The sequence below is a fragment of the Takifugu flavidus genome, chromosome 16 (genome assembly GCF_003711565.1).
Source record: "Takifugu flavidus isolate HTHZ2018 chromosome 16, ASM371156v2, whole genome shotgun sequence".
Taxonomy (NCBI): Eukaryota; Metazoa; Chordata; class Actinopteri; order Tetraodontiformes; family Tetraodontidae; genus Takifugu; species Takifugu flavidus.
Window position 1 is genome coordinate 6,938,588 of NC_079535.1, and position 17,535 is coordinate 6,956,122.

At 43.1% G+C, this 17,535-nt stretch overlaps 3 protein-coding genes across 6 annotated transcripts; 2 read left to right on the plus strand and 1 right to left on the minus strand.

Moving 5' to 3' along the window:
- Positions 1–122: 122 nt before the first annotated feature.
- On the minus strand, positions 123–10,495 carry rlf (RLF zinc finger). Of its 2 annotated transcripts, XM_057011886.1 has the most exons (8): positions 10,258–10,495; positions 8,659–8,813; positions 7,783–7,864; positions 7,476–7,611; positions 7,194–7,396; positions 5,962–6,098; positions 5,706–5,847; positions 123–5,384 (listed from the first exon to the last, which is right to left on the minus strand). In XM_057011886.1, the coding sequence occupies exons 1-8, from the start codon at positions 10,435–10,437 to the stop codon at positions 810–812; spliced, it is 5,610 nt and encodes a 1,869-aa protein (XP_056867866.1). In that variant the 5' UTR covers positions 10,438–10,495; the 3' UTR covers positions 123–809. The 2 variants fall into 2 exon arrangements, with proteins under 2 accessions (XP_056867866.1, XP_056867867.1); XM_057011887.1 differs by lacking the exon at positions 8,659–8,813 and having other exon boundaries at positions 10,258–10,449.
- A 632-nt stretch (positions 10,496–11,127) lies between these two features.
- Positions 11,128–12,334, plus strand: znf593 (zinc finger protein 593). 3 transcript variants are annotated; one of them, XM_057011934.1, is made up of 4 exons: positions 11,128–11,251; positions 11,565–11,784; positions 11,894–11,956; positions 12,026–12,334. In XM_057011934.1, the coding sequence occupies exons 2-4, from the start codon at positions 11,585–11,587 to the stop codon at positions 12,150–12,152; spliced, it is 390 nt and encodes a 129-aa protein (XP_056867914.1). In that variant the 5' UTR covers positions 11,128–11,251; positions 11,565–11,584; the 3' UTR covers positions 12,153–12,334. The 3 variants fall into 3 exon arrangements, with proteins under 3 accessions (XP_056867914.1, XP_056867915.1, XP_056867916.1); XM_057011935.1 differs by having other exon boundaries at positions 11,236–11,255; XM_057011936.1 differs by lacking the exon at positions 11,128–11,251 and adding an exon at positions 11,280–11,446.
- Positions 12,335–13,215: 881 nt separating this feature from the next.
- Positions 13,216–17,520, plus strand: selenon (selenoprotein N). Its single transcript, XM_057011900.1, has 12 exons — positions 13,216–13,632; positions 14,210–14,327; positions 14,407–14,537; positions 14,660–14,872; positions 14,945–15,069; positions 15,297–15,434; positions 15,509–15,590; positions 15,684–15,869; positions 15,945–16,050; positions 16,121–16,233; positions 16,337–16,438; positions 16,683–17,520. Exons 1-12 carry the CDS (start codon positions 13,444–13,446, stop codon positions 16,848–16,850), a joined length of 1,671 nt encoding a protein of 556 aa, XP_056867880.1. The 5' UTR covers positions 13,216–13,443; the 3' UTR covers positions 16,851–17,520.
- Positions 17,521–17,535: the final 15 nt, after the last annotated feature.

The following is a 17,535-nucleotide window of genomic DNA, read 5'->3' on the forward strand; positions in this document are numbered from 1 at the left end:
CTGTTATACATAACTATGTTAAAAAATGTTTGATCACTGCAGCATATTTATGCAAAATAAAATGTATTATATGTAAGAAAAAGTGGTATTTACATATTTTTTAATTCAATGTGCACCACATATACCTATGAAATGATAGTTCTTTATTAAAAAGGTACTTTTCTTACACTTGCTTTGGTAATGTAAACATGATTCCAATGCCAGCAAAGCCACATATACTTCAGCACAGACAACCAAGACATCCACAATATCCATCATTATCAAAAATTATCGTTCTCATTACTCCTTCCAACAAAAAGGACTCATCACATTTCCATGCGCTCCCCCCAAAAAAATCACCTTGTGTGCTATTAAATTATAATACATTTTCCAGCATACTGTAAACAAATATCACTTTACATAATTAAGAAAGTAAAAAAGGTTATGAGAAATTCAATGGATATAACATTTCCATTTCCTGTTCACTGCATCCCAACACTGGTGTGATATAAATCGGTGAGAGATAACAAAACACTCAAGTGATTCTAGGAAGTAAATGCTTTTTTTGTAGTCACAATAACACATCAGAAAAAAGGCCTTGCAATATGCTACTGACCATTTCTAGTCTTTGAAAGTGTGTATATCATTCTTGGAAAACTACAGTATTTACAGTTAGTTGTTTTTAACAAAAAGTATTCCATATGCACCGCTCAGGGTTTTTTCTTCAAGTCTTAAATGAAAAAGATCAATGCAATACTAAATTTTTAATAAAGAAAAATACTGACTGACTGATGAAAAAGAGAACTGCCAGAAAATAACGCTTCTTAAAACTAACTTCCCAGAAGTAATTTGGAATTGTTGGTTTCTGATGGGAAGAGATCAGGGGTGGTGGTAGTGGTGGTGTTGCAGCACACAGGCCTTTCCAGGACCACCACAGGTCTGAGGTACTGAAGCTGTTTAATAGCAAGGTCTCCGCACCCAGCCAGGGCTTTGTCCAAGATGGATTTTATGTTTTGGACTGAGTTGAGGTCTCCGGTCACAGCATGGCGCTTCGACAGTGGGGAGTAATTACGTTTGCTGCGGGTCAGAGAGACTCCCAGCTGGTTGTTCTCTTTAACGGAACAACTGCGTCTGAAAGACTCCCGTCTCACTGGACCCTGGTTTTTGTCTTTAGTGGTTGTGTCTTGTATATACTTCAGAAACGAGCTCTCAAAGCCGACTGGTTTATAGGCTGTGATGTCAAAAGAAGGGCTACAAGGCTGAGTGTCTTTCAGGTTTGGTGGTTGTTCAGAGAGTTCGTTTTTCCGTTTTAGAGGCTGGCGTACAGGAGGACTAGGCAGCAAGACAGAGCCATTCAACATTTTCCCAACATCTTTGGAGGGCAGCACATCATGGAAGCCCTCTTCAGTAGTAAAGCGCAGCGAGTATGGTGGTGAGAGATCAACGGTGACAGGACGAAGAAGTGGTTTGATTTTCTCCCAGGATAAACCCTCTGGCTTTGGACTTTTAGGCTTTTCTACAACTGGCACCTCAGAGTGTCCATTGGCGCTTGGCTCGCCATAAAGGACTTCATCCGCAACAACTAGGACGCCGTTTCTCTCAATCGGTGGTGGCTCCTTTGCTTCTTCCTCAGGAAAAGTCAATGGATCTGGTTCCTTCTCCTCATTTGTGTCTGACTTAACAATGTGCGCACCCACGGCCGCAGGCTGCCCTGCGTCTGTGCTCTCTGGCTCAGCCTCGCATTCCAGCTTAAAACCTTCATTAGAGACGCTTGTTCCTGTTGCCGTTAATCTGGCAGAATTCCTCTGGATCAGCTCCTCCAGTTGTTCGGCATTAAAAATAAGTTTATCTTCATTCTTCATGAGATCTTCCCGTCGCATGAAGTGAACTTTCAAGTAGTGACGATGCAGACTTCCCATGTAGGTGACGACGGACTCGCAGTCTTGAACCATGCACGGATAGGCCACTCGCAAACAGCGGTCTTGGCACATCTGCAGAGCTTCTTCATAAGACCTGAAGGTAAACTGACTGTAGCCCTTTCTTTTAGACACTTTTTCTGATGGCACTTTTCTTTCAACCACATCGTCTTTATTAGTTTCCTCAATCAGGGGAGGCACTTCAGGTTCTGGATTCAAAGTCTCAGCCTTAGTAGCGGTTGAATTAGGCTCTTCGTTTTGGGGACTCTGTGGTGCAACAATGACGTTGTTTTGACATCCCGCAACTGTTTTATTGTGAGAGCTCTGAAGTCGTACAACCAGTGAATCATAGTATTCGCAGTGGCTGTAAAGCATGTGTTTTTTTAGGGCCTCGTTGTGGTTGAACACTTTCGTGCAGCCTTCGTATGTGCACTGGATTACCTCTGGTGGTTGGGAGTGGCAGTCCCGGGTGTGTCGTACTAGGCTGCTTCTAAGGTGGTAGGACGCTTTACAGTTGGCAAAGTGACATTTAAATTGGGGCTGAGGTTCATCCAAGTTCGAAAGTGGCCTTTTCTTGGCGGGCTCTTTCCTGATTTCTGGGCTGTGATGTTCATCCTCATCTTTGTCCAATAAAAGCTGAGAGCGATTGTAATGGTGCACCAATTGGAGGTGACGCACAAGGCCTCCCTGGGTGGAAAATGCAGCGTCGCAGTTTTTTGCGACACAATGAAAGGGTTTACTGAACTTGTCCAATATGTAGCAGAGGTTATTTCTGGTTACCACACGTCGGGTTCTGACCTGTTGGGGGGCACCGTCGCTGTTTTCTTCCTTTTTTTCACCGTCGTCATGGTTCTCTGGGTGTTCCTCTGCTTCCTCTTCAGACAGAAAATGATTGTCATTGAAGTCATGAAGGTCAGTATCCATGGAGTTTTTTTTCTCTTGATGGTGCGGCAACTCGTGGACTGCATTCTTTATTTTGACATGATGGTTTGCCAAAGGCTGAGATTTATGCTCAACAACAGACGCGCAGCTTATTTTGTCCACCAAAGTTTGACTCATTTTATGGGTATGAATGTAGTGGACCCTCAGAGCATGTTTCTGTCTGTGGCTCTTGGAGCAAAGATGGCACGCATAAGGTTTAAAAGAAGTAGCTTTTAAAGAAGTCAGTCTTTTTGCTTGTTCAACAGTGCGACCGTGTTTAGTGCTGTAGTGTCTCATTAAACTGTAATTCTGAGCAGTCCTGAAGTCACATCCACTTATCTCACAGATGTATGGCTTGGCACTGGCTAATGTTTGCAAACTGGCTTCATCATCTGCTGCTAAGGTTTCTTCAGTCTCGATGTCTTCTTCAGGATGCGGTGGGGACATTTCAGGAGGCGTTACAGGAGGAGACTTGGCGGGGGCTGTCTGATGAAGGGATAACTGCGATGCATTAGGCTCCAGGCTGGACTGAGAGAGCTCGCTTGACACAATACCAGTGGAAGAATTCAGATCTAGTTTACTGAGCATAAGAAGGATTTCTTTCAGAGCATCGCTTTTTGTCTGGAGGCTCAATGCATTTGTTTCACTGCCATGGGGCAGGGTTGTACGTTCATCGCAAGGCTCGACAGGTTGAAAGTGAGCCGAGGGCTCATTTTGTCCCTTATGTTCAACATCTGGCTCGTTGTCCTTTAGTGCCCCCTTGGATTTTGGGTCTCGCTCTTTGTCGTGCTTGTGTTCTTTATTCTCCAGCTTTAGGTGTTCTGGGTGGGCACATTTCAGATGTCTCTGGACATCTCTGGCTCTGGAAAAGGTCATGCCACATTTCTCAAAGCCACAGGTGAATTTGCTGCCATCGAAACAGACGGCCACCAGCGTCATTGTTGCTTTCGGCTCCTCAGAATCGCAGCTCCCTAAAGAAGAGTTCAACATATCTTCATGAGCGATCTCCTCTGTGCTGTCAGCCCGGCTAAAATGCGGTGGCGCTTCTCGAACAGTGTTGAGGAGTTTCTGCTTTGCCTTCTTCTGTGCCTCGAAGTCCTCTTCTGAGAAGGTGATGTTGTGTGTGGATAAATGCTTTATGAATTCCTTTTTTGACAGATAGTATTTTCTACACTGATCGCTAACGCAGGTAAATGCTGCGTCTCTGAAATGCTGTGCTTCGTGGTGATAAATTTGGCCTAAATCGGAGTAGGTGACATTGCAGCCGCTCAGTTCGCACTCGTAGTTGAGCTGATAGCCGTGGGTTTGTTTGTGTGCGACAAGCTCATTGGATGAGCGAAACTGAGCGCCGCAGCCCATGACCACGCAAGCATAAGGCCGCTCGCCATAGTGGAGTCTTCGATGTTTGCGGTAATGGTACGCCGTGGCGAAATGCCGTCGGCAGAAAATGCACTTCTCTCGCTTGTCTCTCATCTGATGAAAATGCTTCACGTTTTCGTCGCCCTTGTGTTCAGACTTCAAGTGGACGTACAAGTACTTGGAATGCTTAAAAATGCGGCTGCAGCCGGTTCCCGGGCACTGATACTCGTCTCGGTTCTGCAGGTTAAAGTGCTTAGCGATGTATTCGAATGTTACGTGCTCGTCTTCGTCCGCGGGCTTGTCTTTCACCGTTTTGGCTTGTTGCACGATGTGCTGCAGCACGTCTGGATCGTGTGTGGATTTATAATAAGACATTAAGGACGGGTCGATGGTGATCTCCCCGGGCTCGATATCGTCATCCTCGTCCAGCTGTTTCTGTGAACTCTCTTGTTTAACTGCGTTGGAAAGAGGTTCTTCTTCCTCAATGTGTCTTTTCACGTGAGGAACGAGATCCTTCCTGCTCTTAAACTTTTCCAGACACACAGGGCAGGGGTGGCAGCCATCCTGTGCATGCCTTTTAGAGTGGTGGATGATTTGGGTGTCAGCGATCACCCTTTTACATATCCGACAGCAGAATTTATGCTTCTTCTTGCAGGTTCCTGCTGGACTTTCTGATAAATTAGAACTACAGACATTTTCATCTTGCTGTTTGTGACTATCAAGGGTTCCATTTAACCTCTTTTGATCAGACTCAAGTTTAACTGGGAATCCCTGTAGCTCAGGTTGTGAGTCCTTCTCTTGCTTGTCAACTGTCCCCTCCTCTTCACTTTCTGACTCTGGCATTAATCCCAGAAAGGAGCTGCAGTGGTACTTAAGAGTTTTCCAGTCCCAGAATTCAGGATCGAAGGGCCAGTAGGCTTTCAGTACAAGCAGTAACTCGCAGCGCAGCGAGTTGGGAATCACTTCATTTTCCTGGTCATACTTTTGATCAGGACGCAAGTGGAGTTCCTCGAGGCGGCTGAAGACCTCTTGGTTGGGCCCCAGCAGGAACTCTGTGAGCAGACAGGCACGTAACACCTCCAGGTCATCGGTAAGAAGACGAGACACTGTCTTGCAGATTGAGATCCTAGTTTCTGTGTCATCCTGCTTTGGAAGTTGAAGGGCTTTGACACAAAGCTCTACTGAGGCAGGCACCCCAATCTCCTCTGCCTGAAACAAGGAGAATAATAAACACTCAAACTCCCATAAAAAACCATAATTTATATATTTTGCATGTGATTCACACATAACTTGTATTACATCTTAACCATTTATGATGTGCTGGAAACTGTAGTATTTATACCCGTCTGTGTACTTCAAACACTTCATTCTTGATTCATGATTCCCTACACTGTGGAACCTATGGCTGGCTTTTTAGAGATCAGAGGCCACAACCGTTTCTCCTTACTTGTTAGACAACCATCATTCATTCCAGGCTGCTGTTTCAGCGGTGGTGATACGAATGCCGAAAGAGACTGGTGCTGGACTCACCTCTGTCTGAATAACACGAACCAGAGAAAGTAAATGGTCAACGGTCTTGGCAATAGCACCGAGCTGAAGGCATCTATCCAGAAGAGACATCAGCGAAGGGTCGATCCTCCTCTGAAGTTTACTCCATAAGAGAGTCAACTCCCTTTGAATTCAAAGCAAAGAACAAAACCAAAATCATTCTTGTGATTTTTTTTGTTTATATTCAACTCACAATTTAGACAGTTCACTTATTTGTTTATACAGTTAAAGTGCTGACCATGAGCAGTAAAGGCTCTGCTGCTGAAGCTGCTGGGTCAGAAAAGTTGTGCACAAGATGTATGCTGTGTTTTCTTCTCCCTCCGTCTCCAAATTACACGTGATCTCCAGGACGTCCTTACAGTCCAGCCTGGATATCTAAAAAAAGAGAAAATTGAAAGAGCTAAGAATTGAAGAAAATAACTTCTTAACAGGTAACATCATTTATGCAAACATTTGAATTATTGTTTAGGGCTTCATATAAACCTTAGGATCTTCTAAATCCGTTTGGAACTATTTTTTATTAGGTCACAAAATTTGAAGACGCTGATACACTTGTTTGTGTCTTTGTTACCCTTTATAACACCTTTCATGGGAATTCTTCATCACCAGAATTTATGCTGTGACTAATTTTGGCTGCTGCAACGTTTCAGTAACTGAACATTAAAATTTGCACAAATGACTAAAAGAACAAAAGCTAAAAAAAAGTGCAAATAGCAGCAGGATTTCTTTTGTCTGCAGAGATAATGCAGCAGGATAATAAATTCAACAAAAGAGAGAGAAAAGGGAAGCATGCAACAGCAGCTGCTCAGTTTCAAAACCCAAACCTCTGATTACCATTGTAACCTCCCAACAAAGCAGGGCAAAGAAGGAGCGTGAAATAGAGATATGAAGCCATCGGGAGAGCAGCTAACCACGAAACAACTCTGATTTTGGGCCACTTTACTATTAAAAGAAAGCAGCATGCACAGTGAACCTTATAAATACTGTACAGAAAAGATCTTTGACTTGGCTCTTAAAAGTCAAAGTCAAATGAGAAGCTTAGAGTCTGAAGATTAGGCTTTCAGAAGAAAGGTGGTCTATCACCAATCTTTTTTCTCTGTAAATGAGGAGAAATTAAAACAGAAGCTAAAAGACCTGAAAGACCAGACCATTGTTATGTCACTGGAATGAAAAGAGAAATAAAATTCCTGGTACATTTCACTGATTAATTCTCAATATTTTGAGAAACGGAATCACAAACTGTGTTTTTGAAATGCTTTTCTGGTGAGACAGCATCTATTTATATCTTTGATCAAGTGATGACATCTATTTTTAGCATGTTCTATATCTAATTTGGAAATGTGCACAGACTTTTTATTTAGAACTAATAAACATTTCCTATCATGAGGAAGCAAAAACTTCTAGCACGGAAATCATATCCAGCTGATACCGCTCAGCATGTCCTGATAAAACTCTTTCCAAAATAAATACCTCCATGATGGCTTCTTCATTCGGAAGCAGATGACAAAGCAATGAGACGTAAGTGTGATGAAATGTAGCCTGGTTGGAGATGAAGCTGCATTCAGTGCACGCTTTGGCCAGCACCACCGCCTTGGCTATCTCGCCCATCTTCTGCAGGTGTTTGACCCGCATTTCCATGAAGCCCTCGCCCTCCAAGCTGATTAATGCTTCCACTGGCAACAAAGAAAGTCTGGTTATGGAGGGTAGTGAGAAGTCGCCACCTGAGGACCTAAATGGCTCCGCTAAACTGACCTTCTTCTGCACTGGTGGGTTGGCCAGTGAGGAGGGAAGTAAGGACAGAGTTGCTCCACGCTCCACCCTCTCCTGTGATCTGAAGTAATGCCTGGAGGTCTGTGCTGCCATACTGTAATAATGTTTCATGGGCAAACTGCAAAAGAAAAGAGACTGTTCATTTTTTGCATTGATTCTAACATGCAAATCATTTCATTCTCTGAAGCAAAGCTGGGCTATTTCATGATAAATGTCAATTTTAATTGTTTGCAGTGAATCTATCCCTCACATGCCCGTGGAGCTATTTTAGTAAATCACAATGCTGCACCTGAACTGAATGATGAAACTGAACCCAGGCCTCAAATGGGATTTCATTCTCAGGCACTGACAGTAACAGTTCGAAACAGCTCCTGCAAGACACAAAGTTGATATTTACAATCACCTCTGACAAGCTGACAGACATTGAAGAAAGAGGTCATCAGTGACAAAAAAGTTAGCATTTCCCCTCTATTCAGAGCCAAAATGAACATAAATAAATAAGAAAATGAAAAACTAAATATTTGTCATTCTGGAGCACCTATATTCTATGAAATCTAATGAAGTTTAGCAACATCTGGGTTTCCTGATACTCTAAAACCATCATCTCATTTTGTGCTCATCTTTTTATCTGGGTTACAAGGGCAGCTATTTCAACAGGGAGGCCCAAACCGTCCTTCCTCTCCCCAGCCACTTTTTACAACCCCTCTGGGAGCTCACTAGAGCGCTTCCAAGCCAGATGAGAGACGAAATCCCCCCAGTGCGTCCCAAGTATGCCCTAATCAAACAGCTGCCACATGTGAATTCAACACCTGAAGTTGACGGCAGCCCTTCTCTCTGCTTTGTGTGTCATGTAGTAATTAGGAACCAGAGCACATCTGTCCTTGAACCTGCTTATCATCTAATTGCCGTTTTCTTTGTTAAAATATCCATTGTGGGTTGAATGGATAAATCAAACTCCATGTTCTGCCTTTCTACATCCTACTTCCTTCCAACTTCTTACAATTAGATTCTTTTTACCCTGGAAGCACATGACATGAATACAACTCACGTAAAGAAATGCTAAATATATACCTCATGCAAAGCACCAGCAACTTGCAGGTGGAACATTTGCTCTCAAACATTTAAATACTAAAGAGGTCGTATGCAAAAACTGCCCAGTACTCACAAAGCTAGCCTCTTCAGAACAAGAGCTACTCTGTCGGACTCCGCAGTGAGGAGGGACCGGGCTGCCGCAAAACAGTTTATGGACAAACAGTAGGCCTCAAGAAGAGGAAGACCATGCTCGATAGAGTTCCTGCTCCCAGCATAGTGCATCAGTGCCTATAAACACAAACAAACAGGAAAATGTAAAGAGTGAGGAATAACATGAGGGAAATAAATGAGATATCTGTCAGGGTGAAGAGGGGTTATCCATCTGGGGAGAGACCCACCTTCACCTAACTGATCCCAGCTGAAAATCTCTCAGATGTGAAATGCTACTGATTGGGTCTAATGGGACACAATTTTACAGAAAAAGATGGTCCTGAAGCCTTTTAATAGTGTGCTGTAGACAAAATAAACTGGGGTTCAAGCACAAACACGCTCCTCTATCACAGTGTGTGTTATAATATCTGTCCATATTCCCCCTTCTAAAGATAAGTAAAATTAAAATGCCAATAGAGATTTGGAAATCAATTCTGAGACCTACTGATTCAAAATTTGCAATGAAAAAAAATGCTTTAATGACTGATGTTTAAATAGTGCTGGGATCTCTCCCCCAACATGGGGGTCTAGTCAGTTCAACACCTTGGATGGAGTGAGATGCATTAAATCGGGTTTGTTACAACCTCCCTGGAGTACTATTTATGAAACGGTAGGAACCATGCTAGATGGGACCAAACCAAATCCCTGACGTCTTAATCCACAGTACACCCTCAAAACGAGCAAAAACTAAGGTCTTTAGACAACTTGTCCTTTGAGAGTGTACTAATTACATCCAGACAACTTCCAAACTGATCAAACATAACCATAAAACCAGTTGGATATTGCTGCTTAATAGTGACACAGTGCAGGTTGCAGGGATTAAAGGTCAAAGGGCTGCTGGCTAATGTGTAACTCAGTGTAACTGAGGCACGATACATTGTCTGAAGCACATTTGAGTATCTAACCAATTTCAACATCAGACAACTTAAATGGTGGAATAGAGCGTTCATGCTTTCATTTCCCGCACAACTTTAATTCTCTGGGTGACAATCACACTTACAGTCTATCTGAGCATACGAATAAATGCGACGTTGCTCCACTGATTTTGGACGCTGCATCAGATTCAAACGTGAACGAAGGCACAAGTATGAAGCGCAAATTTTGGCAAATTTAAGACAGATGCGCCCCGCCCCACACAAACGCACGAAAATACGGACCATAGCATGTGCGTGCAAAGATATTTAAAACTTCGTCTTCGTAGAGAATGGGTGATAATGGGAAGGCAGGTCATTATGTCATTAAAAGTAACCCGAAGCAGCGTGCATGGTTTTCCTACAACGGGAATTGTTTTTGACAGGTAAATTGCTCTGTGAAATGATATGCAGACGCGCGTATGAACAATAACACACACGGCGCTATATTGCTCCCCGCTTGTCCACAAACCCTGCACGTTTTCGGGCAGCTAGCGAACCCGCAGCCGATCCAGATAAGAGTGAGGGCGGCAAATGAAAATGAAAACAAATCGTGGCTGAGCTAGCGATATTAGCCATGCGGTAGCTTGAAGGTAGCATGTACACATTACCTGACAGAAGTTGTCGCAGTACTCTGCCGAGGATGCAACGGATATATCTTGTTGCCTGAGCACGTCTTCAAAGGCTCTCAGCGTTGCAAGCAGTGTTTCCATTGCAACCAGAGTGTCCTCAGTCGTGTCCAGGGCCCGGCTGCTCCATTCGTTCTCTGGTTCGACATTATTCTCCGCCATCTTCGCTCTCCACCAAAGCGCGTATGCAGTAGAGTAGAGTCTGATAACGCCTTCACTGACTGTCGGAATATTTAAAGACGACTGACAAACTTCTCGCTACAATACACAAGAGGCCCCAGTTTGTTAAAATCTATTTTTCAGTGTGTTTATAACTGCTCTTGAAAGCTGAGGTAGCGATGAAGGTATTGGTTATTGCTGCAGATTTTAAATCATTTTAATTCAATTCAGTTGGCTCTTTGAGTTGTCAGTTTGGAAGGTTAGATTTTATAAGGCTTTTTCTCTCACATGTTATCCCTTAAAATGTAATCTTTTTGTTGGTGCATAAATTATTTAATTAAATGACAGTACTTTTATTCTAATCGAATCTCAACGCCGTTTGCCTGCAACAGTTCTGATGGGCACATAAATGCAACACAAAGGTAACGAAAGAGCATTAGCAGGTCACTATTCTTATTTTCGCATTTATTCTAAGAAATTTTTAAACTACGTCGATGACCATTTTAAACTCATATTTTTTTTATATATATTTAACTTTGGTTTGGCTTAGCAACATTATAAATAAGTTAAAATAATATAATTTGTCTGTAATTCATAATTCTGTCTTATTATCAGATTTTTTTTCTCCAAACTATTTTATCTATCTATCTATCTATCTATCTATCTATCTATCTATCTATCTATCTATCTATCTATCTATCTATCTATCTATCTATCTAACTAACTGATTGGCGCCACCTAGAGGTGTAACTCTGGTATAACGCCACGGTCTTTAACCCGGAAGTACAATTGTTTCCTCTTAGCCACACGTGTGACAGTAAGTAAACAGAAATTGTTGTACGGGCGACTTCTATAAGTATATAACGTGTATTTATGACGTTTGTTCTGACATTTTAATATAGCTGGATATTTTACTACTCTGATAATGATTTGTTGCGAAATTATCATTCTCCGATACATAACTTTGTACATTTGGGCTTTTCGTTCTCAACAGGCTTGTTAAGATTGACTTGTGGGTATAGTTTACACATGGATACATCGTGTCATTGTACTCAGCTTTGCTTTTTTATATAGCTTTGTAATATATTAATCTTGTGTCTCAATTGTGTGTTTTCCTTGTGGTATGACAGACTGTTTCGTCAAATCTACCATGGGGAAATCTAAACAAACGGGTAACCACAACAATGGCAGAAAGAAGAACATTGCTAAAACTTGGAAAACGAAGCGCAGAACCAAAGACCTGGATCAGATCCACTCCGATATGAAGCCAGACATTGCAGCAAAGCTGCTACATCAAGAAGTGGACTATGACGTCACAGGCTGCGCACAGCATTACTGTTTACACTGCGCGTAGGTTTTATTTTTAAATAGAAGGTTTTGGGCTCCTTCATTAATGTCTTGCAAAATAAATCCTGCTTTTGAATGTCCACTTAACCTGTGAACAACTCATATCTTGCAGGCGATATTTTGTGGACATGAAATCGTTAAAAGATCACTTCAAAAGTAAAGTGCACAAGAAAAGGTAATACAATATATGTATGCCACCGATAACTAAGACTATGACGTTATTATTAAATATTTTTCTCTGTAGGCTGAAACAGCTCAGGGAGGAGCCCTATACTCAGGAGGAAGCAGAGAGAGCTGCAGGTATGGGGTCATACATCCCTCCAAAGACAGTGGAAGTGAAGACACAGTCTGTGGAAGAGGACATGGAGTAGCTGCTTATATCTGTGCTGGACTGATAAACAAAATCTCAACCTAGCTGTAAACCTAACTTGGAAGCATTACCATTGAACTTGGTAATGTATAGTGCAACTTATAAATGGTCCATGTAAATATTGCATGTATGGTATATCAAAATGTGGAATGCCAATAAATTTTAACATTGACATACAAAGAATTCCTTTTTTTGGACAGTATCAGATATATGTGCCACATTTCACTCTGAAATTGGTGAAATTATTGTTTAAATCTGTAATTAAATATGTAAATTTGTAGTTTAAATATGTAATTGATGTTTCACTGGGGGGAAAAAAATCCTGGAAGAACAATGCTAACACCATCCCATTACATAACAAGCAGCTCACCGGCGTCTGACTCACCAACCTATTGTGACTTACACCCGTACGAACATCATCAAAATTTATTTGAGTCCATTATCATCTCCAAAGACATTTCACTAAAGTTTGTTCAAAACTTTTAGAATTATTTTAACAGGAAAACAAGTGCCTGTTATCACCTTGGCAGAAGTAATCATTGCTGAATCAAAAATAAGGAAACTTCTGGTTGTTTCTCATCTTGCCTCATCTTCTTAACCGCTTTATCCCTTTTGGGGTCATGGGGAAGGTAAACAATGGGCGAAGGCTGGGTCCATCCCTGGATGAGTTCATTGCAAGGCCCTATATTAGCTTTTGTGGGTTTGGTACCTTGCTCAAAGGTACCTCAGCAGTGCTCTGAAGTCATTCTGGCACCTTCCCCTAATACCAGAACACCTTCCATGTTTTGTCTGTACTGGGGCTCGCACTAACATCCCTTTGCTTCTCAGCCCACCAGACCGAGCTACCAACACCCCTACTTCCGGTTATTGTTTCAAAATAAACGAATTAGTGTCCTCGAACCGCAACTCTTGACACGTTTAAGCCAAATTTGCTATAGTGTATATAGTGTTTATATATGTATATTATTGTTGCATTAAATAAGTACCAATAAATAAATAAATAAATACCAATTTACTTTTACTTTGAAATTGCAACCATATCCGTTTAGCTCTTGGTGTCGTTTGTTCTTTGACGCATCTGAACCGCAGCCAATGGTTCGACATTGGTAGGGGGTGAAATCTGTGCAGCTAAAGCTAAGGTTCCATAGCGTCACCACGGGATGCAACAGCTGGGGAAGACACAACACACTCGGATAAATCATTTGCTGGAAAATTCACAATCCGAAGGACACCTTTCTCACCGTCATTTCATGACAATGCCGTCATCACAGTAGCCGCCGCTGAGATCCAGGATGGCCGCAGACGTGGATAAAAACACCCCCGAAAATGGGAGCAAAACCCCGCCGCATGCTGGGAATGCGAACCCGGGCTCTAGATCGTGGATCTGCAAGGGGCTGTGGACTCTCATTCTTGTGACTGCCGTTCCACTATTTGCCTTCGGGGTCAAGTATTATCAAGATGCCCACCTCTTGAAACGTCACGTAAGCCACACATCTGAAACGCAGTTGTTTAATGTTGTATTTGTTGAGCATATCGAGTAAAAGTCTTGTAAAATTCTTGCAAAACAAATGTGTTTTATACTGTAAAACAAGGTGCATTGCATATGTATGTTAATGAAGTTTGGCAGTCTGATTAATGGTGGAGGGAGTTTTCCCACATCTGCAGTTTTTGCACCCCTGTTTCTTTTTATGAGTGGGGCGGGACTGTGCCACAGCTGGTTAAACTCAACTTGCTTTAATCCAAGCTTTTATTTGACTAGAGAGGGTCTGAAGTTTAGAAACTCCCACCCACCCTCCCCTCCATTGTGTAAGGTCTTGCAGACACGCATCTGTCTGGAAAGGTCTGATTGAACATGTGCAAGGAATCTGTGGCCTCCGGGCTGATCTCTATCCAGCCAGCTAATGCTGAATGAGTGCTCGGACTCACATGGACACAGGACAGAAAAGCACATTTGTACATTATTTCAAGAGATCCAGGTCACTGTCCCAGATTTCAGGCTGTATTGAAAACCCATGATGCTTGTGTAAATGAGGACAAACGTGTATGTTCTTCCAATAGGAACAGAGCATTCGAACGCTGGGCGCAGAGGGACATTTTCTTTTCTCTTCCTTAGACATCGACCATGACCTTTATCTCAGCGCAGAGGAGTTTAAACCTATAGCTGAGAAACTGACAGGTATGCCGCTTCTCCTGTTATTGCCCTTTTGAATCTCACCTACACGCCTGAGAGGATTTTTCCTTTTGGCCTTCTGAAGGAATCCTACCCCCCGTAGAGTTTGAGGAGGAAGAGACAGATGAACTCAATGGAGAGACATTTACAGTGGAAGCCATGATGCAGCCTCTCATCCTAGACTCCATGACAAAAAGCAGGGATGGATTTCTTGGGGTATGATGATTTCTTATTTTCTTTTGGTGCTAGTTAACACATTGGAGAGCCAAACTTTTTAAAAGTAGTGGCACATTGGCTTGGTTTTTGGGTGGTAACTGGAGTTTATCCTTCCTCTGCAGGTGTCCCACAGCTCTCTGAGCGGCCTGCGCTCCTGGAAGAGCCCAGCAGTGCCTTCTGCTTCCTTCTCCGCCAGACAATTCAGGGTTTTCTTACCTCCAAAGAATAAGCTGGAGGTAGGAAACACGTGGTGGCTTATTCCCAGCGAGCTCAACATCTTCACCGGCTACCTGCCCAACAATCGTTACCATCCTCCCTCGCCGAAAGGCAAAGAGGTATTTGTAAAGAGCACTCATGGGTCCCTGACTGGAGTGTGTTTATTAACGGGTGTTGCTGCCCCATTACAGGTTCTCATTCACTCCTTGTTGAGCATGTTCCACCCTCGGCCCTTCATCAAGTCTCGCTTTGCCCCTCAGGGCACCGTCGCCTGCATCCGTGCCAGCAATGATTTTTATTATGACATCGTGTTCAGGTGAGGAGCCCCCTGGCAGGCAGCATCAACACAATGAATATATTTATGTCCCACTGACGCTAAACGTGTGCATATTTTCAAGCTGAAGGAAATTCAGTGGCGACCAGGAAGAACATGAGCCATTATAAGTTGGCAGTAGTGTTGAAAAGTGCATGTAAATAAGCTGATGACACATTGAAATCAGGGGGCAAGTTCATTTACTCATTGATGCAATTTTCCTCCTGCAGAATTCATGCGGAATTCCAGCTCAACGAAGTTCCAAACTTCCCTTTCTGGTTCACCCCTGGGCAATTCACTGGCAACATTGTTCTGTCCAAAGACGCGTCCCACGTCCGACAATTCCGCCTCTATGTCCCCAACAACAGGTGAGTCTGTGGCATGAGATTGCTGCTCTAAGTGTCTTTGTCAGTGACTTCATTGTGATCTGTCCCGTTCCCAGGTCGCTAAATGTGGACATGGAGTGGTTGTACGGTGCCAGCGAGAGCAGCAACATGGAGGTTGATATTGGATATCTGCCACAGGTACAGCTGCAGGGACGGGTGTCTCTGTTACAGCAATGATGTTTCACCTCAGGGAAGGGAGTTTCCTGACGTAGGAAGCGTATGTGTCCACAGCTGGAGCTGCTGTCATTGGGCCCGTCCACACCCACTGTTATCACAGATGAGGAGGGTAATGTCATCGACAGCAAGGACAGCGGCGAACCGATCCAGTTTGTCTTCGAGGACATCCACTGGACATCGGAGATCAGTCATCAGGAAGCTGCTCAACGTCTGGATGTTACCTTCTACCCATTCAAGAGGGTAAACACCCATTGTTTATTCAGCACACAGCAGAGTTTAACCCAGGAGATCACTTTTTCGGCCGCTCTTTTCCAGGTGTCCTACCTGCCATTCTCAGAGGCCTTTGAGCGAGCTGAAGCAGAAAATAAACTGGTGCATTCCATTCTGCTCTGGGGAGCATTAGATGACCAGTCCTGCTGAGGTGAGAAAACTTATGCAAAACCTTTACAGAGACTCCAGTTACAGCACTAATATCTATCTGCCCTCTGTAGGTTCGGGGCGAACTCTCCGGGAGACAGTCCTGGAAAGTTCGCCCGTCCTGGCCCTGCTCAACGAGAGCTTCGTAAGCAGCTGGTCTCTGGTCAAAGAGCTGGAGAGCATGCAGGTAAAAATCCCGTGACCCAGTTCTCTGTACTTTGTTTAAAAGTAGAGTTTTTCACAACCTATTTGTCGTCAGTGTATTCAGGGTTTTTTTTCCTCTCAAACAGGCTGACGAGCAGAACCATGTGTTGAGTGAAAAGGCCCGATTACACCTGGAGAAGTACAGCTTCCCTGTGGAGATGATGGTGGCGCTGCCTAATGGAACTATAGTAAATATTTTACCTCTTGTGCAAGTAAAAAGTTGTTATAACATTTATAGATGGTCAGAGATTTTGAAAGCCTGTTTGTAGGTGCTTGTGCTAGGCTAATATTAGATTAGTAGTACTAGTTCCGATCTTTTTTTTTAGAGCAAATTCTTTGATTCTGCTCAGTTCTACTTTGAACACTTCATACAGCTTCAGGGCGTATAAATCAAATTATGCATGTACATTTACAATCTGTGACTGGTTCTAGGTCCACCACATCAATGCCAACTTCTTCCTGGATCAGACAGCCATGAAACCAGAGGAGGATGGCACGCCCTTCAGCTTCTCGGGCGGGTTCGAGGACCCTTCCACTTCCACTTACATCAGCTTTCTAAAAGAGGGACTAGAGAGAGCCAGGGCGTACATGCCACAGTAATGTTCATGCAGAGGAAATGATTAGTAATTCCTCGGGGACCCTTAATAAGGAAAAAACCCTCCAGTGCTTTTTCAGCTCCTGAAAAAAACATTTTGGCCTTCTCTCATCTTTGTTACTATTTATTGTGGTATCTCTTTTGGTTAGTGTTTGGGTTTTTTTTTACAGGATAACTGTGGCCTCCTAAAGCTATTGTTACTGACAGTGTGGTATATTTTAAGATGCTGTGGTTTTTACAGTGAGTAGCAGCATAAATCAACCAGTCTGTAGCTGCAGACAAATGGATGCAAATCCATCATAACACTCAGAAACACATAATCCTCTCCTCTATTCTGGGGTGCAATATTCAAACGAGGAGCGAGTTTGAACACTGCTGAGCGTACCCAGAGAGGGAATGTGGGCGGGTGATGCCTTTTCAGTCATGCTTGAGCAGTTTGTGAAGATGTTGTCTTAAAGCTCTCTGTGCTGGGCAGCGTCTGATGTTTCTGCTGAAGCCTGCTGTAGGAGAAACCCTCCTCCACCTCGGGGCACTAAAGCAGGGAAGACTCAATACAACTGTGGTACTTTAAAACTAAAGCTTTGTTTGCTGTTTGAATGAGTATTAAGGATTTGACTGATTTTTTTTTTAAGCCAAGGACTTACTACTACGTAGAATAAAGAAATCTTTTCCAGATGACAGTGTTGTTCT